Source organism: Nycticebus coucang, chromosome 1 (assembly GCF_027406575.1).
Source record: "Nycticebus coucang isolate mNycCou1 chromosome 1, mNycCou1.pri, whole genome shotgun sequence".
In the NCBI taxonomy this organism is placed as follows: domain Eukaryota; kingdom Metazoa; phylum Chordata; class Mammalia; order Primates; family Lorisidae; genus Nycticebus; species Nycticebus coucang.
This window is the reverse complement of record NC_069780.1, coordinates 195,910,669-195,931,447: the sequence shown is the minus strand read 5'-3', so window position 1 is coordinate 195,931,447 and position 20,779 is coordinate 195,910,669. Positions and strand designations below refer to the sequence as shown.

At 55.7% G+C, this 20,779-nt stretch overlaps 1 protein-coding gene across 4 annotated transcripts in view; it reads right to left on the bottom strand.

Moving 5' to 3' along the window:
• SLC9A3 (solute carrier family 9 member A3) overlaps window positions 1-20,779 on the bottom strand; it is a 37,854-nt gene that overhangs the window by 575 nt on the left and 16,500 nt on the right. The window contains exons 2-17 of one of the 4 annotated variants that reach the window (XR_008380608.1): window positions 13,374-13,676; window positions 12,084-12,244; window positions 10,748-10,826; window positions 10,116-10,293; window positions 9,279-9,499; window positions 8,667-8,869; window positions 8,209-8,298; window positions 7,982-8,052; window positions 6,274-6,403; window positions 3,690-3,805; window positions 2,618-2,747; window positions 2,277-2,453; window positions 1,978-2,050; window positions 1,505-1,618; window positions 1,262-1,428; window positions 1,044-1,147 (exon numbers count right to left, since the gene is read on the bottom strand). Coding sequence is in view for 3 of the 4 variants with exons in the window: in XM_053593767.1 (XP_053449742.1) it covers window positions 894-1,147; window positions 1,505-1,618; window positions 1,978-2,050; window positions 2,277-2,453; window positions 2,618-2,747; window positions 3,690-3,805; window positions 6,274-6,403; window positions 7,982-8,052; window positions 8,209-8,298; window positions 8,667-8,869; window positions 9,279-9,499; window positions 10,116-10,293; window positions 10,748-10,826; window positions 12,084-12,244; window positions 13,374-13,676 (2,300 nt within the window). In the remaining variant the exon portion in view is untranslated. Of the gene's footprint in view, window positions 1-893; window positions 1,148-1,261; window positions 1,429-1,504; window positions 1,619-1,977; window positions 2,051-2,276; window positions 2,454-2,617; window positions 2,748-3,689; window positions 3,806-6,273; window positions 6,404-7,981; window positions 8,053-8,208; window positions 8,299-8,666; window positions 8,870-9,278; window positions 9,500-10,115; window positions 10,294-10,747; window positions 10,827-12,083; window positions 12,245-13,373; window positions 13,677-20,779 lie in introns of those variants that run through there. The other 3 variants (XM_053593759.1, XM_053593779.1, XM_053593767.1) reach the window with 3 other exon arrangements.

Here is a 20,779-nt window from a genome sequence, read left to right as displayed (position 1 = left end):
ACCAGTGGGACTCAAGGATGACACCCAGGGATACAGGGAAAGGCCAGAGGTCCAGAGCAGAAGCAAGCAAAGGCTAGAGGTCCAGAGTAGAAGCAGGGGCAGGTAGAGAGGAGGCAGAGGTTGGCCCTAGTGTGGCCCTTTCCCACAACCAGGACAGCCAGTGGAGCCACCAGTGCTTGCTGGGGGCACCCACCCTGCAAGTCTCAGAAGACAGTATCTTCTCCCGCAGTGCGGGAGTAGACAGGTGCACTGTCCCAGCTGCATTTGGAGTAGGCACTACCCCACTTCTGCCTCACCCTCATGCTCCTCCCTCAAGCCCACCTAGCTCCCAAAGGACACTTGAAACACCCAACACCTGCCCAAGGTGGGCTGAGGCCTCCTTCTATGGAATGAATGGGATAGCCCAGGCCCCCCATTCCTATCCACCTGCCTCCCTCTTTGGTCTGGGGCCCAAGGGGCTGTCAGCATGCTGTTGGGCATCTGTGTGGCCAGCCCCTGACTGCCCCATGTCCTGCACGCCACTCACATGTTGCTTCTGCCCTGGACTTCCATCACCTGGACTTTCCTCAGGGCCTAGGTCCTTTGGGGAGGATAGGGTTTCCCTCCCTCAGCCACCCAGGCCTGTTCTCAGCTCCCTCTGAGCTCATGGTTTGACCACATGGATCCAGAGCATTTTGTGAGCAAACTAACAATCTCCAAGTAAATCCTCAGAGGCAGCCTGCTAAGACACGCCAAGCCTCAGACAGCTCTGGAGAAGCAGACCAGGGAACGTTCCCTAAGAGGCTCTGAAAGAAAGAAGAGGCTATTGACAGTCTGCAGAAGTTCAGTGAGAAAGAGAGAGTGTGAGGCCTGAGGACGGGAGCTGAGGAGAGAGGAGGTGTTAGGGTTAGCCATTACATGTGTGTGGACTCAGGGTTGGCAGCATGGGGCCGCTCCTCAGGGCCGTCAGCCAGCAGAAAGGAGTCCACAGACTTGTTGCTGAGGCGAAAGGGTGTCAGGCGGCGGAAGTTGCTGGGAGAGTGGGGTATCTGCACACGGGCCCTCTGGGAGGGCACCACTGTCTCCCCAGGAGTCAGCCAGGGGGGCGCCCTGGCCAGGAGGTTGGGGCCCAGGTCCTCGTCCGGAGAAAATACAGGGTTGTCAATTCCTAGGAGAAAGGGCAGCAGCCAGTCAGACTTCCAGGAGCAGCTCACATGGGGAAGAGGGAAAGCCACATCCAGGCTGTCAACAGCTGTTCCTATGGCAGCACCTGCAAGGTCACCTGGAAGGTTAAGGTGGCAGGCTCTTCACCCTGCAGACGGCACAGGTGACACCTCCCTCCTCAGGGCACAGAGATCCTGCCAGCTCAATGCCAGGTGGACCTGCCACTGCCAGGACTACTTTTCCCTGGGAGAAGTCTTCATGCTGGCGGCAACTCTCTAGGTGAATCTAGGACATGGGGATGTCCCTTTCTCAATGACCAAGTTGCCCTCACAACCTCCACCTATGATGTTACCCTGCCCACCTGCAGGAGAGTCGGATGCAGTGTCCTTGGTGACATTTGCCAGGAACTCGATGCCCCCACTGGTCTCCTCAGCATCATATTCAGGGGCCTCCTCAGGATCCGAAAGTTCCAAATCTAGTGGGAGAGGCAACACAAGGAACATGGACTGTGGGTCAGGGAGCCAGGTCCAACTCCCAGGGCTGGGGCTGTTATCAAGCCACCAAGCCAGCAGTGTCTGGGTGGCTCCATGGGTGGCTGTGCCAGGGGCAGTCTGGGTAAGGGCAACAGAACCCCTGGGAGAGGAAGGGGCAGGGATGGCAGGCCAGCAGGGAGAGATGTGAGGACCCTGGCTGGGGAAACACCTGCAGTGGCACAGCTGGGGATGGGGACATATGTTTAGCCTGCCTTGAGTCTGGGAGACAAGCAAGAAAGCAGCCAATGTCAGGAAGCTGGAAGGTCCTACTGACTAGCATTTCTCCAGAGCCAACCAGTACCTTTTTCCTTAATGGTGAAGTTGTGCATGAGGCTCTCGGTGGGCAGCTTCCCATTGGGGATGCTGCTGTTTCTCTGAGGAGCAAACAGGGAAGTGCTTACAGGTGCAGATGGTGCACCTGCCTCCCGCCCCAGAGAACAGAGCAAGCAGGACCTGTCTCCGCTCCACCCACCTTCAGCCTCCCCGTGTTTCCTTCTTGGTGGGCAAGGTGGCAGGGATGCAGTCCCTGCTTGGGCCCAGGTCAGGCTGGCTGGGCCAGGCCACCATGAGGGGTGCCCTGTGCTGCCTGCAGTCCCTCACCCGCTTCTGGGCACGCTCCCTCTTGTACAGCTTGGCTGCCTTCTTGTTCTGGTTCAGGCCCAGCTTGGTTGACTTGAAAGATTCCAGGCGTTTCCGCATGGTCCTGTGGAAAATCTCCTTGTCTTGCTTCTCATCCTCGTTTGGAGTTAACTCATGTCTGCTGTAGAGATGCTTGTACTGGGGGGAGCGACAGGAATCATCACAGCTAGGGACACAGCAGGGCACCCCCAGGGCCATGGGGTCACCCCACCCTCACACCCTCCTGCTGCCACAGCTGAGCACAGGATTCCCTGTTGTCCCAGGAGAGCATGGGAGGAGAAAGCCGCCCACAAGGACTCCACCTCCTGCCGTGGCTTGTACAGGTACTGTTGCAGTGTATGGTGGGTGACCATGTCCTCTGCGTCCCGGATGCTGCGCCGCCGCTGCTCTAGGGACTGCATGTCCAGACATACTGCGCTGACGTTCTCCCTCCTGTGTGTGGGGTGGGTTGCTGAGCCATGAGAAATACACCTTGGGGCCTCCTGCTGGCCCCTGCCCCTTGTCTTTGTGCTGGTTGCATCTGGCCTAGGCTTTGGCCTAGGCTTGGGTCCCAGGACACCAAGATGCCTGGACACCAGGACACCTGAGAACCTGAACACAAGGACACCTGGACACTAAGGACATCTGGACAACTGTATGCCTGGGAACCAAGACATCTAGACACCCAGGAAACAGGACATCTGGACACCAGGACAGCTCAACACCTAGATACCTGGGAAGCAGAGGGCATCTGGTGCCTGGACACCTGGGCAACTAAACACCAGGACAACTGGATATCTTGACACCTAGATATCAGGGCACCTGGACACCTGTCCAGCTCCTTCCCTCTGGGCTTAGCCTGACCCAGAGACCTTATAAGGCATCTTGTTTCAGTTGACTCCCCTCTCTGCCTCTTGTGAAATATTCCTTCCAAACCCTAGCTGTGAGATCCCAGGGTGCCACCCACTGCCTCTCCCCAGCATTTGTACACCTGTGAGTGGTATAGATGATCAGTAAGCACTGGCCACAGCTGTGGAGCCATATAGGCTGGGGCCAGTGGGACAGCAAGTGTGAAATCCAGGACCAGTCCAGGCCTCTCCTGGGAGGGGCAGACAGATCAGGCCCTAGGCCCCAGCATGCTGCCATCCCCACTTCCTCCCCAACCCGCCCCCATTTTGCATCAGTGCAACAGGAAGATGATCTCATTGGCTGCCTAATGGTGACTGCAGGAGGAGACGCCTGGCCCACTTTCTGCACACACCCCCACAGCATACAGGCCGGGGCCCTGTCACCCAGTTAGGACTCTCAGTTCCCGAAGGGCCTGAGGAGATGCCCGTTGTGGAAGACCCATGCCTTTTGGCAGGCTCAGGAGGCCGTGTAGACATGGACACGTACAGGAGGTAGGAGACAGAGGCCTCCACAGTGGACGGTCGTGGCGTGCTGAAGTCCACGTTGACCATGTTGTCAGTGCTTGGGGAGCGGATAAAGGCCAGGGACCCACGGCGCTCTCCCTGCCATGAGAGACAGCCTCGTCAATGTCAGTCAGTCAGCACCTAGCCCTAGACACACAGGCAGCACCTGCCCCTCATGGGGCTGAAGCACTGGGGAGGCCACATGGCCCAGGTGCTGCCCTGCAGCTGCAGGGGTAGGGCAAGTGCAGAAATTCCTGTCAGAGGCCATGTCAGTGCTGCCCCACCTGAGCAGTCAGGGAACAAAACAGCCTATGTGTGAAAGAATAAAACCTCTCTGGGGCACTGTTAGGGCCCACTGATACTGTGGTCAGAAAGGTGGCTCTTGGCTATGGACTCCAACCCCCATCCTCATTTCCCCAGGAAAGGGAACCGCAGCAGCCTCACACCCAGGAGTGAGCACACTGACGCAGAACATAACCCGACAGAGAAGGAGATGCCTGACAAGCCCCATGCAGGAGTGGGGCTATGAAGGACCATGAGGCCCATGGAAGAGCATAGGGCAAGGTGCCAGGTGTGAACAGGGCAAAAGGACAGGCTCCATGGGGTGGGGACAGATCTCACTCTGTTGCCCAGGCTGGCCTCAAACTCCTGGGCTCAAGTGATCCTCTTGCCTTGGCCTCCCAAGTCACTGAGACTCTGTGCTGAGGCACTTCAGGCTCAGAGTGCTGTTTGCCCCTTCTGAGTATGTTTGTCTTTCGCTGGTGGAACCCCTGTTAGTCTTCTGCTTTGAAATCCAACTTTGTTTTTTATTTTTTTTTTTTGTTTTTGCAGTTTTTTTTGGCTGGGGCTGGGTTTGAACCTGCCACCTCCGGCATATGGGGCTGGCGCCCTACTTCGTTGAGCCACAGGCACTGCCCACTTTGTTTTTTGATTTTTTTTACAGAGATGGACTCTTGTTTTTGCCCAGGCTAGTCTTGAACTCCTGGGCTGAAATGATCCTCTTACCTCAGCCTCCCAGAATGCTGGGATTACAGGCATGAGCCACTACACCAGCCTACAACCCCATCATCCTTCTGTCACTGATGCACGAGGAAAAGGCAAGGGCCAGGTGGGTCTGTGAGTGGTAAGCCCACCTGGCTGCATCAGAGTGCCTGGCCCACCCCACACGAGGGACCACTAGGAGAGAGCAAGTGACCAACAGGAGAGGCGTCCAGGCAGGTCTGATGCTGGGGGCATGACACAGTGGGCGTGGTCAGAGCAGGTAATTGGACTCTGGGGCTTTGTACATGAGGCAGAGCCCAAGGTCATGGGTCATGGGTAAATGTTTGGTGTGGCTGGTGGGGCTGAGGGCAGGCTTAAGCCCTGCACAGTGCCCGCATCACCCATATGGGGGTGGAAGCCAAGGAGTATCTCAGGAGGAAGCATTAGGCAGAGGGGAAATTGCCTTGGGCTCCAGTCCCCGCCAGAGACCTGCAGCCAGCCCCCTCCCACTCTCTGTGCAGGTTCCAAGGCAAGGGCAGCCACAGCCACAGAAGGTTGAGATTTTTGCATTGAACTTTCTTAACCTGGGTCAGAGGTGAGGATAGCAACCCTTCCATTAGTTTCTATGCCCTGCCGAGCCTGAGGCAGCCTCTTCCTATGCCTTGGAGTGTAGAGTTAGGGGTTTGTGGGTGGAGCATGGTCCAGGAAGTCTATGGCTTAAGGGCCCCCTGACCTCTGGCTCTGCCAAGATGCTCCTGTCACATACATGAACCCAGTTCATGGGCTACACAATGGGTAACAAGCTCCAGGAGGGACAGGACCACTTTTCCTTGGTTTGAGTGTCTGAAGGGTTTGCTGAGCCTGTCTCTTCTACCCCGTGGGGGCAGAGACCCTTCTGGACCTGGGGCTCCGAGCTGGCCAGGCCCTGCCCCTCCAGAAGGAGTTGTAGCCACCATAGGGAGGTAGATTTCCTGCAACTAGCCACTGGCCAGGCTATAGGGGCCAGAGCTCCCGGAGGAGGCCCAGGTAGTTGTCTGAGGCTGAGGACCACCCAACCGCGGGTGTTGGCTATTGGGCTGGGTGGGATGGCCTGGCCTGGTCAGTCTCTGAAGAAGGCAGGCACTGTGGAGGCAGCTTTGGGGCCACAGCCTGTCCTGGGGCAAGACGTTCCCTACTGCTTTCCCTCTGTGTGCATACATGTGGAATGTGTGCATTTTGAGAGCCTAGGCCCATAACTCCCTGCCTACTTCCCATCCTATCCTACCCTAAAGGGAAACACAGGGCCTCGGGTCATGGGGCCTGGCCTCTGCTCTTAGCCTGCCAGCACCACCGAGTATCTGGTGAGGGGCCCCAGTGCTCTGTGCCTTGGTTTTCCTGAGTGAGAGAGCTGTGACATGGCCTGTTCCCCAGGCACTGGAGGGCCCCAATACTCATGTAACTCAGGCCGGTTGCTGAGGACTACATGGTGTTGTCCCTGCTACGCCAGCCTCAGAAGTGTGGGGCCACCCTTGTCCTCCATCACCCATACCCCAGAACACGGCAGCCACACCCATGTCCACCACAGGGACCCAGCAGAGCTCTGGTACCTCAGCCACGTAGCTGATGGCATCCTTCAAGTTCAGCTCGTGGAAAACATTCAGGATTCGATCTCGGGACTTCTGAGCCGACCGTCTCATGAGGATTTTGCTGAGGAACTTCCTATCAAAATTGGACCACCTGAGGGGACAGACGGCACAACGTTGGCATGCAAGGGAGGCAGGAGTCAGCCTGCCTGGGTCAGACGGGGCCCTGCCTGACTCGAGGTGGACATGCACCATTACCCTTTCTCCCCCGGATTTCATTTGTAGTGACAACCCTATGGGAGCACTTCAAAGTGCAGGGAGCCAGCAGTGGCACCTCTAGCAGAGTTTGTCTGACATTGTCCTCTAGAATCCGTATGGTCTCATGCTTACATTCAAGTCTGCTATCCACCTCGAATCTGCGATCTTGCACAGTCTGCACAAATTTCTGTCTGATGCTGTTTTAACTAGAGTGCACAAAACTGTGGGTTCCACTTTCTCATCTATTACCATGTTGTGGGTAGTTTTCCCAAGTGATCCTTTAGAAAGTGGACAGGACAAGGTGGGTGGCAGAACTGGCTGGGGATGGCAGGTCCCTCTGAGCTCCTGGCTATGAGAAGAGTGGAGCTGACCAGAGTGCGGTTGTCTTAGTCAGCAGAATTAGAAAATCTATTGCTTATTCAGGTCAGAGGCAGGTGGCCTGGTCAGATTTAAGAGAAACTTCTGGGACTCAAGACAGAAGGCTCCGGCCCTTCCAGAGATGGATGGAGCTGCCAGATACTGCCCACCCTTCAGAGGCAGAGGGTGGCAAAACCCCTGGGACTTCTGGAATCGCACCCCAGAATCACAGATGTCTTTTCCACATATGTCCTGGAGGCTGGACCTCTTTGTTCCAGCTCCAGATGACCAATGCTCTGTGCAGGTCACCTAGGGTGTGTTTCTTGCAATAGTCCGTCACAGATAAGAGTCTGAGGATATCCTGGAACCTCAGAACCAAATCACAGTTGTCACCGAGAACTATGGTTCTGCTCCATGGAAACCACAGTCATACCTTGTACACCAGTGTGGGTTATTTGTTCATAAAACAGGAACCGACAACTGTGAATTTTAGGTGCTTCAGTTATTAGAGTTCATAATTTTAAGAGTCAAGTGTATTTTATAATAAAATATAAATACAGTTTCAGTGTCACAGAAAAAAATTATTTTAAATGTTGATGATACTAACACACACATTCTGTTCACAACATAGGGGAAATCACCTGTTTTCCCTATTTTCAATAGAAAATATTTTAACATTAGAATTTTATTTTATTATTATTATTAATTATTATTATTTTTTTGTTTTTGCAGTTTTTGGCCGGGGCTGGGTTTGAACCCTCCACTTCCAGCATATGGGGCTAGCGCCCTACTCCTTTGAGCCACAGGCGCCGCCCTAAAATTAGAATTTTTAACATTTAGAATTAATTGTCATCACTGTTATCACTGTCATCTTCCAGCCACATATTTTAACATTTAGAAATAATTGTCCCCCAGCAAAGGGTGTTACTCTGTGCCTGGGAAGCACTGTGGAGCACGGTCAGGTGCCTCTGCTGGTGCCAATTGCGGCCTGGTGCACTCCAGGTCCAGACCACCTGAGTGTCAGGGCTGATCCAGAAGCTGGGCTTTGTGGACCATGGTTTACCACAAGGGGCCCATGGGTGCCCAGCCTGCTGCCTAAGGGGAGAGAGCCACGTACTTATCTCTGAGGTAGTTGTGCCCGATTTGTCCTGAGATGTCCTCGATGGCTGAGAGGATATGATCGAAAGCCTTGCCAGGGAGGCAAGAGACATTAGTTGGCATCACTGCTGGTAGCTCTAGAGCCCAGGACATGCGCCGCCCCCGACTACAGGCAGCCACCTCCTCACCCCTGCTGCTTCCCTACCCCAGAGACCCCCACCTGCCCCTTCCCCCACCAACCCCTACCCTGCCATGCAGCTTCTCGTTGAGTCTGGGCTCTCGCTGTTCACTCTTCTTCACTTTCAGCCACTGCACGAGGGGCTTGATGGTCAGGCCCTGAAAGACCAGGTCCTGTTAACCACTGGGCAGCCCCCCTGCCTGAGCCCCACTGAGTCACAGCAGTCAGAGGCCACTCTGCAGCCCCCACAGGGCAGAGTCAAGACCCATCAGGGATGGCCTCTGGGTCCCCAGCAAAGTGCTCCTTGGATTGGCCAAAAGCAAAGGCAAAGTGTCACCTTGCAGCTGTGCTGAGCCCAGACCCACAGGGAGAGGCAACTGGGGCAGCGCCAGGCAGCCACAGCCCAGGAAGAGCATTTTAGGGCAAATTATGCTCCATCCCTTGTGAGGCCACATGGAAACCTACAAAACAGCTCCTAATTACTAAAATTATAAAACCTAATTAGGGTGTGGGCCTGGCAGTGCACCTGGAAGATGACAGTGAAGAAGACGACGATGATGGTGGTGCTGACGAACAGGTTCTTCTCCTTGACTTTGTTCTTGTCCAGCAGCACGACCAGTGCAAAGGCCACAGCCCCACGAAGGCCGCCGTAGGACAAGACCACCTGGTCTATGAGTTCCAGTTGCACCATGCGGTAGCGGTTCAAGACCCAGGTCTGCAGCACGACGCCTGCAGGAGGGAGATGTGGTAATGCAGGGACAGTAGCACCCTGAACATGGTGCCCCCTGCCTCATCCCTTGGAACCATGCTCAACCCCCTGCTCCTGAGGACCTGAGAAGCCCCCACATGCCACTGTTTCCACCACGTTCCACCCATACCACCAACCACACGCAGGTCCTGGGGGTAGTAGGCTGATGGGGGCGGGTCCTGCCTCCTGTCCCACTCCGGTCTTATTGGCCCATTCTGGGGGCAATGTCCAGGTGTCAGTAGAGAACCAGGTGGGCTCCCTCTGGGTTCCAGGACCTCCTGCCTGGCCCACACGCCACCATCTCATACCTCCCTCCAACATGCAGGGCCACAAGAAAGCCTGGACCTCTCAGGGAGGTGCTGCAGATGTGTGAGCTACCACCCGCCTCACCGATGGCCCGGTACACGGAGATGAAGACCAGCGTCAGGAGGATGAAGGCCGTGTTCCATGTCCAGATGAGAGGGTCCACAGCTGAGATGCCAAGAAACATGAAGATGATGGTCTCGGCGCTGCTGGCCAACATCTTCATGGTGTAGCGTACAGTGGTGGCTGACTGCTCCGAGATGTTGGCCTTCACATACTTCTGACAGCAGATGCCGCAGAAGGTGATGCTGCATGGGGGAGTGTGGACAGCTCAGGATGGGTGGAAGGCCTAGTCCCTGCCAGTAACAGGGCCCCTAACAGCCCTGCAGGGTCTCCCAGGCCACCCCCTTGGTGACGTCCTGGCTCCTCCTGGGCTGGTCCCCCTGTGGCCAGTCAGCCCAGTTTGGCCCTACCTGGAGGGAATAGGTGGCTCTCCCTGCCCAGGGACCCTGCCACTGTTTTGTGCCCACCTTAGGGGGGGATTCTGGGTAGACCTGGGAGCACCGTGGCTTTCCTGCTGCATGTGGGCTGCTGCTAACAGAGGCAGCACCATGGGGCCTGGAGCCCCTCAAGCCATACTGAGCCAACCATGGACACTAATGTGGAGAACACAGACTCCAAGAACTCCTGGCCCATAGGGACTGTCCACCAGCTGGGAAAGTGAACTGAGAAGATGGGGGTGGGAGGGTGAGGGGAGTTGCTGGGAAAAGGTCCGTGAGGCTGTGGAGGCTGCACCCCATGGGGCTGTGCATGGGCCTCAGTGGCTGTGGGGCCTGCACCTGCCTGGCTGTGCTCCCTGTGCTACTGCTGCTGGTCCCCAGGAGGGCTGCTCCCATCTCTGGGCTTCCTGAGAAACCCACTCACGCCAGGATGGCCGACAGGGACAGCATCTCCGCGGTCAGGTAGGACAGGTACGAGATGACGAAGACGAAACCAGGCTCGATGATGCGCACGTGCTTGGTGAAACGGGTCACCAGGGACAGCAGGAAGGCAAAGGCCACGCCCAGCAGGGTGCCCCCCAGGCTCACTACGAAGAAGGACACTGCGGACAAGCACACCAGTGTGTGTGCCTGTGTGTGCAGGTGAGGCTGCTGACTGGCCTTCCCTCCCACAGAGGTGCCCAGAGCTCAGAAAGCAAAGGATCCATTCTTCCCCTTTCAGAGACAAGGGCCTAGTCCCCGCCTCAAATTCAGCCCCCATTGTGAGGCTTCCTGTGGCCTCAGACCCTGTCCAGTTGTCCTTCTCTGGGAAGATCAGCCCTGCCCAGTGAAAGACTCAAGACTCTTCAAACAGGACCCACATCAAATTGTATTTGTGAACTGTGCTGGAAGGGGAAATGGCATGATGGCTTTGAGTGAAAACACATTGTCCTACATGGGATTTGGGTCCCAGGAGTGGCAGGGACCCCAAGGGAGCCCACCTAGAGCAGCAAGCCTGCCTGCTGTCTCAGTGGACAGGCCTGAAGGTGGGCTGGGCAGGTCCCACCGGCTACACACCTATGCCTTTCACGCAATCCACGCCGGTCACCTGGTCACTACCCAGTGCCACAAAAGATGTGAACACGTCGTACAGGACCTGAGGGGACAAACAAGACAGACCAGAGGTCAGGACTGACACCCTACATCTAGGCCCCAAGCCTCCCTGGACTTGGGCCTGACTGTGGGGCCCACAGCTACCAAAGGCCATTGGAAGGACATCATCACAGGATGACTGTCACAGGAAAAGGCACGGGTGAGCTGGCAGGTGGGATACAGGAGGCAGAGAACCTTCTGGGAGAAAGCAGAGACTTGGGGAGCAGAACTGGGCTCTTCCTACCTGAGGCCAGTGGGGTCAGCATCAAGCCACCTGTTGACTTTATTTCTCACTCAGTCACAGAGAGTGACCCAGGCTCTTGTTTCTAGTGAATGGGAGCTCACCCCTGAGGTCTTTGCATGTTGGTGTTTAAACCACATCCCACCCAGACCTTGAGACAAAAAGCCTGGGAGCCTCATCCTGCACTGGTGGAGACAGTAGTGTTTCCTGAGCCTGTACTTTCCTCCTCAGGGTGTGGGGGGCTTCATAAAGAGGGCACCAGGGGAGTTGGGGCTGCCTGGGGGGGCTGTGTTCCTGGGAGACGTATTGAAGCCAGTCCAGCAGCTTCTTGCTGCAGAGGTAACTCTACCCCAGGCCTTGCACTTTCTACAGAAATGGCTTTGTAAGTTCAGGAGGGCCACTGTGAGGCCCAAGGACACTCCCCGTGTTTTAGGAAACTATTCACTGCAAGTCATGGTAATAGGCTTCAGGGCTCAGGGGCATGGGCCCCTACAATGTCCCGGGCCCACAGTTAGCTCCATGTGGGTTTCTTCCCCTAGTTCCTGTCACAGGCTGAACGTGCTGTGCCCAGCCCTATGACGAGGTGGCCCTGACCTCAGAACGTGGTTGTTTGCAGATGGGGCCTTTGGAGGGTGACTAGATAGCATGAGTTTAGTGGGGTGGGAGAAGGGGAGGACTGCACAGACTCAGCGTCTGTGGGCTAAGCGGCCTGACTGTGGCACTTTGCATGGTAGTCACTGTGGACTCACACGGTTCTGCTGAGGTTTTGTTGTGCTTTAATCATCTGCCTTTTAGGAAATGAGGCCTGGTTAGCACCAGCCGCAGATATGAGGCTGAAGACCCTGCCTAGGAGGTGTGGACCCTGCTGTGAAGAAGAGGGGCCCAACTGAAACCTTGTCATGCTGGGTCAGCAGGCTGGGGACTAGACTTGCAGCTGCACCAAGCATCTGGAGGTGGCTGTGTGGCCCAGGCACACAGAGAGGCCAGTCCATTCTGAGGCCCCACCCATCACCCACTCACCACGGTGACAGCATCGTTCAGCAGTGACTCCCCAAACACAATGATGAATAGGACCTCATTGACGTGCACCTCTTCAAAGACAGCCAGGACAGCCACTGGGTCCACAGCAGCGATGAGGCTGCCGAACAGGAGGAAGTCCAGCAGCCCCGCCTGCAGCTCGCCTAGAAGATGCGAGGGGGCCATGGGGCCTCGAAGGACCCGCTGCCCACAGGGGAGAGCTGGGCCAGGGGCAGGCTGCCAATCTCTCCCCAGCCGGGCCAGGCTGTCCTTTATGGGGCAGCCTCAGGCTGCTATCAGCTGGGTCAGCCTGTGTCCTCCACAAGCACCCCATAGCCACCCATGTCTCTCACAGGCCTTCCACATGTCCCCCTGTGTCCCACACATGTTTTCCAGTCTCACACATCTCCCATGTGTCTCCCCTGGTTTTCCATGTGTCTCCCACATATCTCACATGGCTTCCCATGTGCCTCCCCAGGCCTCCCACATCTGTCTAGGGAAGGCTGTGCCACCTCAGGGGGCCCATTTATCTGAAGAAGAACGAGCCCTGCATGCAGGGTACACCTGGAGGGAAGCAGAGTCCCTCTGGGGTCCAGCCCTGAGGCGAAGGGGTTGCAGCAGGTACAGACAGCTTAGGTGCTGAGCGGGGGATGAGGTTCCCCTGGGGGCTGCAGCCCTGATGTCCCACCCAGACTTGCAGGAACAGCTCAGAGTACTAGGCTAGAGCGGCTGCCAGATAGGGCCAGGGGTGCCAGATTGGACGAGTGGGACTGGGCAGACAGGACAACATGCACCCCCCTCCAGGCAGCTTTTCCCTGCTGTTGCTCTGCCCCTCCTTGCCCCACATGTGGGGAGGTTTTGTGGAAATGCAGTTTTGCCACTCTCAGCCCATCCAGAGGGTCCCATGTGTGGCCATGTATCTGGCTCATGTCCAAGGAAGCTCAGAGGATGGGGGCTCTGTAACTCACAGTAAGTGGCCACAGTGGTACAGGAGTCACTTGTGTGGGATGAACAGTGGGTGGGGGGAGGGGGAAGCATAGCACCCTGCAGGACTGGGCAGAAACACCAGCACCTACTCCGGCTACATGCGCAGCTCTGGGCTACCCTCTGTGGGGCTCTGGCCCTGGGGACATGGCAGTCAGAAGGTGCAGACCCACCCCTGTGAGCATAGGAGAAAGGGTACCCAGCTCAACCACTGGCCCAGGGATGCCGGAACAAACTGCCTGGGACAGCTCTGTGTGAGTGAAGCTGGGCCTGCACTCTGTCCCCGGCCTGTGCCGGGCAGGGACTCACCCATTAGCCCGCTGAGGAAGACGCCATATAGAGATAGCCCAGTGGTGGCCGCATTCCACACGGTACCAACAACCGCATACAGCAGGATGGTGCCCAGGTTGCCAAAGAAGAGCCGGTTGGGCATAAAGTAGCCAGCGTCCAGCACAATGGGTGGCAGCAGGTAGAAGAAGAAGACGGTGGGTGTGAGTGTGAAGGAGGCGATGTGATCGGCCGCCCAGACGATGCCGCCCAGCACCAGCCCCAGCACGATGAGCAGAGCGCTCTCAGGGACCACGCTGGTGATCTTGTGGGACAGGTGGAACACTGTGGGGGAGGGGAGAGCGTCAGGGGGCCACGGTGGAGGGGAGAGAGTGGAGGGCACACGGGGAGAGGTTGGGGATTTGGCGGCCTTGGGTGACCAGAGTGGGTGGGGGTGGGAGCCATGGAGCTCAGGCTGGAGGCTGCCCAGACTGCCCCCCCACTTTTCAGGGAGTCCAAGAGGGCTGAGGAAGGGGTGTCAGCTTGTTCTCCTCACACTGAGGTCTGGGCCTCTGACCCACAAGCAGGTGTCTGAAGGTACCCATGGATGCTGCCTTGCAGGTCTACAGGTCTCCCCAGGGACTGATGGCAGCCCCTCATGGGTCCCCTGAGAGGCCTCAGACCATAGAGGCCCTGACCTATTTGGGCCATACCTTCATTTCATTTGGACTCAGAAAAAGAAGTGATGAAAATTCCCTTCTGAGGACCAATTGGTAATACCCTGTTTCCCCCTAAAATAAGACAGGGTCTTATTTTAAGGTGTGCTCCCAAAGATGCACTAGGTCTTGTTTTCAGGGGATGTCTTATCTTTCCTGTAAGTAGGTCTTATTTTTGGAGGATGTCTTATTTTTGGGGAAACGGGGTAGAATGTTGATTAGCAAGGTTGACTTCTTTGGCTTAAGCAATATGTGGGACAATTATTTTTTCATTTGCTAAGCTTCTGTTTATTAAAAATCTTCCGTGGAATTCAAAGAAAAGTTGTCTCCTGAGATAGCCGAGACCCCATTTAAGCACAGGCAACATAGACAGGAAGGGCTCCAGTGAACAGGGGTCCTGCTCACTCTGTCCTGTCCATAGAGTTTCTGGTGAGCTTGGAGGGGCGGTGGGGCTCAAAGCCTGTGTCCTCAGGTGCACTATTGGGAATCCTGTAGGGATGCCCACAGGACGGCAGTGCCATCATCTTTGCTGTCCTCTCCAGCTCTGCACCTGCTCAGCACTCAAGTCTCCCCACCACCCCTAGCACTGCACCTCAATCTTGGGACCCCAGGACCTGTTGATGCATCTAGGATCTGAGGCCCTACTGCAGACCCCTCGCCCCCGTGGGCCCCTACTGCCCAAAAGTTCTCACAAGTGTTAGGTGGAGCAGCAGGGAGGTGGCACCCTAGTGACTGGAAGTATCCCTGAGGTCCCACATGCCAGGACTGGGGGCTGCTTCTGGGGAACAGAGAAGGCAGGGTCCCTGGAAGTTGTCAGTCCCTGTCTGGGGCTGGTTGGCAGAAGCTGAGGTATTGCTGAGAACCAACCCCTGCCCCGGCTCTGCTGTCACCCTGGCACCCCAATAGGGCATGTGGATGTCCCTCCTGCTCTGGGCTCCACATCCCCATCCCTGTGGCTGTCAGGGGCAGACTTGGCCTGAGGGTGTCTTCCAGCCCTGGGGGGGGTGCAATGGCCACGTCCTCTGCACAGGCAGTTGGAGAAACCCTGAGATCCATGGCCCAGCTCCAAATCTGCATTCCGAGAGCTCTGAGTCTGTGTAAGCCACACTGTGGTAGACTCTAGACCTTGCCCTCTGTGCTGTCCAAGGCCTAGGTCCCCAACTCCTGCACCTGGAGCTGCCCACTGCTCCTTCCTAAGGCTGGGCTGGCTGGCCAGGAGCTGATGCCTGAGCAGTCCAGCCTATCCCCTTGACCCAGCCTTCACCACCTGCCACTAGAGTGGACCGGGTCTCCTACTTCTGGTCTTGGCTATGCTGCCACCACTGTCCAATAAATCCCCTGCCATGCACGCCCCCTTCGAGGCTGCCTAACTCTCCAGTGGTCATGCATGTGCCCAAGCCACCTCTTTCTCCACAAGTTGGCTCTCTCCAGTAGGCCTGCTCACCTATCCTTGACTGCTTGCCCCATAAAGCTCATGGAGCAGCAGGGGCGAGGGCAAACCGGGGCCAAGCCAGGGCCCACGGTACCTGCCACATGGGACTCCCTGAAGATAAAACCCACAGACTGGGGAGATGGTGTATCCTTGGCCCAGACCTCCACAGCCTGGGTAGCTGCAAACACCTGGCCTTGGGTCTTGTAGTCACTATCTCTTCTAAATTAGAGATCCAAGGAGGCTGTGACCACAGTAAAGCTGGTTTGGACAACTCAAGGCCAGTAGGGCAGGGCAAGCCAGGGCAGGGTTATCTTTGAAGACAACAATAACAAACTTTGCACTTTAGGAGTTCAGAGCTGTCCTTGGTACCACCACAGTCGTAGTGTGGCAGCTTGTCTCTGTAAAATCATATTAATTTGAATGTGGACAGGTGGTGAGGGCCAGACTGACCTCAGACCAAGTGCTCTTACTGAGAAGTCAGTCCTGAAAATTCACGGAGAAAGCTGATCTTCTTACTTATTGAGAAAAAATGTCTACACACATGTGCAAATGCCATGTAGATGGGAGAAGATTGTTCCTAATGTTTTGCCATCACCAGGTCAGGAGAGCACCTGCCCACATGCTGTACCCACGAACACCAGCATTCACAGGGTGGGTGCATGTGTACTGGCGGGGCAACCTGTTTCCTCTCCCTACAGGCTGGTAAATGTAACTTAATGTCCTCTCCTTAGAAGGGAGGTTTGAGCGTCCTGTCACGTTTGAGAGGCATGACTTCCGTTTTCTGTGAATAACTATTCAGGGAATTTGCTGGCCCCTAGCCCAGGGACTAATCCTTTTCTTGCTGACACAAGATTCTTCATAAACTAGAAAAATCAAACCTTTGCTTGTGTTTTCAGGTGCAGGTGTGTTTTCACTGTTGAAAGTATTGTTTTTCTTTTGACTTCCTTTATGTTATATTGCTACAAGTAGATGTCTGTTTTTACAGTTAGATTTCTCAGTCTTGTTTTATGGCATCTGCGTTTTGTGCGTTTTGTGTTATGCCTTAAAAAGCCATTCTTACTAGTATGCTTTCTATTGAACTTTCATCATTTATTATTTTTATAATAAAAGGCCTTCAATTTAATTTTTCTTGAACTTAACCAAAAAATATTTAAAAATAGTGGGTCAAAAGGCCTCACTCAACCTCAGAGAGACAGTTTTCCCATGTAGGTTCCTCAAACCCCTTGTGCCAAGAGTGGGTCTCAGCAGCATCCAGGACAGTTCTTGGCACCCAAACCTCAGCTGCCAGTTGGTGTCCACTCAGCTGCATTATGGACAAGGTCACCCACTAGCCGAAGCCCTCCAGGACATAACCCACCCTCACCCTGTCCCCAGCCTCTGAATCTGACTCTGGCCTGGTGCTGTGTTTGCAGGTGCAGGGAGCTGATGCCTCTGCTTCTGCGTGGGGTGTGGCCAGGTTGTGTTCTGGGGTCACACACCACCAAGAGCCTCCAGTGGGCAGAGATGGTGTTGTGGGGGGCTCAGTCTAGCCTGGCTTCATGTGTCCAGGGGCACAGCAGGGGACACATGCTTGGCCCCCTTGCTTGACTGGGCTGGCTGCAGTCACTTATTTGAGTGTAGACTCCTCAATTATTTGGGACATTGTTGGGGGAGGGACAGTTCAGTAGGGAGGCTGTAACCTACTTGTCCCAGGAGGGGTGCCCTGTCGGCCCCGCCCCCACCCCTCTTTCTAGGAAACTTGCTGAGCTTCCAACCCCTGTGCGGCTCACTGCAGAGTCTCTGCCCCTGGAACTTTGTGCCCCTCGCCTGAGCTCTTCCTCTGCTCATTCTGTTTTCTTTGTCCTCCCTTTGCATTCACTGGGCATCATGAATCCTTCATCCTTCCAGAGGCCGAGCTCAGAGCCCTACCTCTCCTGTCCTGCTGTGGCCACCCAACCCTGTACAAGGTCCCCTGCTGTGCCCCTGGTGTAGAGCCCTTGCACATCCTGTCTTTCGGTCTTGCACTCCAGTGCCTGCCTCGTGCTGTCCTGCCTCTGTAGTGTTCCTTCCTATCTTGTCCACGCCTAATGCCAATACCCCTGTACAGACCTCCCAACTTTGACTGTCTCCTCTGGGGCTGGAGGGTCTTCCTTTGAGTTAGATTTGGGTGGACGTTTCTTCCCTCCCACTCTCCCCAGTTGGAGCCGTGTGGTGGGCTGTGAGCAGCGGCTTCTGGGCCCCTATTTTCTCCTCTGCTGTCCATTTGACCTCTGCGGGCTGCACGGTCTCCTGGGTCTCTTCCCCCCAGTTCAGTCCCGCCTTCTGCATAAGCGATGCAGACCCCTCAATTATTTGGGACATTGTTGGGGGGGGGAGGGACAGTTCAGAACTGCACATTCTCAGCCCCACCTAAAAGACTGGGGCTCCCACGGGGTGTGTTCAGTGCCAGCTCACAATGTAATCGGCTGATTGACTAAAGATCTGAATGATTCTAAGTGGTGATTTGCTGGCAGCTCAGCACTGAGCATTTGCTGGGCATTTTAGGAGTCGGGGCAGAGTGGGTGGGCAGGGGTACAGTGCCAAGCAACAAGGACTGGCCCAGGCAGAGCATCCACATGCACGCAGCCCCAGGGTTGGGGCCTGTCTCGACATTCTCACTTCCTGCTGGGGTCTGCACCTGCCTGGGGGTAGGGACAAGACTGTGATCCTGACCACTGTATGGATAGACTCCCCATGTCCTGGCCTGCCCTCCTGCCTCCCTGCACCCAACGGCATCAGCCCCCTTTAGTCTGGGAACTGTCCACTCCTTCTCAGGAAGAAAGAAGGAAGGGAGGGAGACTGGCAGAGCCTGAAATGGTGGCAGGGTGGCATCTTGTGACTATCCCTGTCTGAGCATGATGTCTCCTTAAACCACCAGACAACCTAGAGTCCAGATGGGGGGACCATAACTCTGGACCTGGAGTCCAGTTCTGGGCATCTCAGGGACAGGGCCAGGTCCCCAAACACAGGCTTCTGAGCTACAGCGGCTGTGACGTGGAAGACAGCTGCACCATGCTGCCTTCCCCTGAAGCGATGTCCACAGGCCAGTTGGAAAACCTAACCCTGCAGGCTATGAAGGTCTGAGGCTGCCTGAGACCCGAGAGACAGGGATCTCAAGCGATCCTTTGTCCTGAGGACAAAGTAAAAGTGCATCAAGAATGAGGAGGCCAGCAATGGACACTGACCCAAGTGCCCCTGCCATGGGAGACATGAACAAGGGGACATCCAAAGCCCAGGAGTAACTGATTGCCCAGGCCCAGAGAGTCACAGCTAATTAAGCACAGAATGGCAGGGCCTGCAGGTGGTAACAACAGGGCAGCAGGTGCTTTAGCTCTAATTACAAACCCTCTGCCTGGAGGTGAAAGTCAGCTGCTGACTGGCCAGCTCCACAGCAGGCACCAGAATGAGCTCCCCTCTGGCCTGCTGGGGGCTCTGATGGCCATGGGCTGCATGTCAGGACCCTCGGAGCCCAGCCTTGGCCAGGGGCCTCTGCCGGCCAGGGCCACTGCTGCCCCCAAGGACCTTTCAAGGTGACGCAGGATTTAGTGGAGTCTGCTCAAGGCAGCAGCACAGTAAATCGTTTGGTTTTACTTTAACGTGTATAAGGCTCAGTGATTAAGGTCCACCTAAAAATCAACTAGAATCACAGTGAGACCTGTGGGGAGGCCTGAGACAGCACAGGGACAGCTCATGGGATGGGGCAAGATGGTCTCAGACATATGTATGTATACATGCCACATGGAGATACATGCAGGCACACAGAAACACATACAGAGACACAGACATGCACAGACGTGCATGTGGTCCCCACCCTCCCTCACCCCCATCATGAATCCAGCAGGCCCCCATCTCTGCCCTCAATACAAGAGGTGTGCTAACTGCTAACTGTGTCAGCTCCACCCCAGGGGGAGATATTTATAGTGCCAGCCCTGCAACCCCAGTAGACTCACACCCAGCCCTCACCAGTGCAGCTCAGAGAAAGAGAGGCAAGATGGAGCTGCAGCTCCTGGGCGCTGCCTCCTGCCTCCCATGCAGGGATGTTAACAGACACAGAGACAACAGGCTCTTTTGCACATGGATCACAGGATGTTGAAACATTGTACGTTTACAAAACTCAAGCAACTCTTGTCCACTTTTAAATGAAAAATGGAAGGCTGGGTGTGGTGGCTCACACCTGTAAGGGAGGCTGAGGCGGGTGGAGCTCAGTAGTTCGAGACCAGCCTAGCAAGAGTGAGACCCCTGTCCCAACTAAAAATAGAAAAACTAGCCAGGTGTGGTAGCAGGCACCTGTAATCCCAGCTACTTAGGAGGCTGAGGAAGGAGGATCAGTTGAGCCCGGGAGTATGAGGTTGCTGTGAGCTATGACGCCACAGCACTCTACTCAGGGTGACAATGAGACTCTATCTCAGTAAAGAAGAATAAATAAATGAAAAATGGAAATCGCTAGTAGTTTTCTGGGGCAGCAGGAGTGAGGACGGAAGGAAGCAGCCCACAGTGCCCTGCCCTACACCAGCCTGCCCAGGACACCCTGTGCCTTCCTCAAAGATGCCCTGGGTGTCCCTCTGAGCAAGTCCCCACCCTCGTTACCACTCCCTCACCTGCCACACTGGGGTGGGGACCTGCTCCAGGGTCTCAGGCAACACCTTGCGACCAGGACCTTGGTGGCCAACAGAGCGTCCTCCAGGGCCAAGTGAGAAGAAGGCAGGAGCACCTGCCCTGGCTGCTCCCTGGTCCTGGACAGAAGGGTGTGGACAAGCAGAAGAGAGAAGAATGGGCCTTCACACTCAGCTCCAAGTCCCAGAGAGACTCAGGGGTACACTGCCGTCTAGTACGAAGCCTCCTGAAACAGACCATCGTGCTGGTTACACCGCTAGCAGCAAGAGGCCCCACAAGCCTTCCAAGCCAATGGTCACTTGGCCTCAGTCCACGCCAGGATGTCGCCTCACCCTCACCCTAGAAGCCCACCACACACAAAGGAGCACAGGCTTTAAGGTTTGCTTTCTTAAGGCTTTAGGACAGGCTCCAGCTCAGCAAACTGAAGGGACTGCATAGATCCCAGTGGCCCCACCCAGGGGGACGGCCCGAGTCAACCTCCTGGTGAAACCGTAAGATAGTAACCACAAAAGTCACAAAGCCTGAGGCTCCCCAAGGAGCCTGCAGAGCTCAGGGCTCTGCAGTGTGTTGTCATAAAGGTCCCGGATACCATCCCACGTCACTGGATGGATGAAGAAACAGGAAAATGGGGCCAATCCATAAATCAACCAGGGGGGCCCTCAAGATGA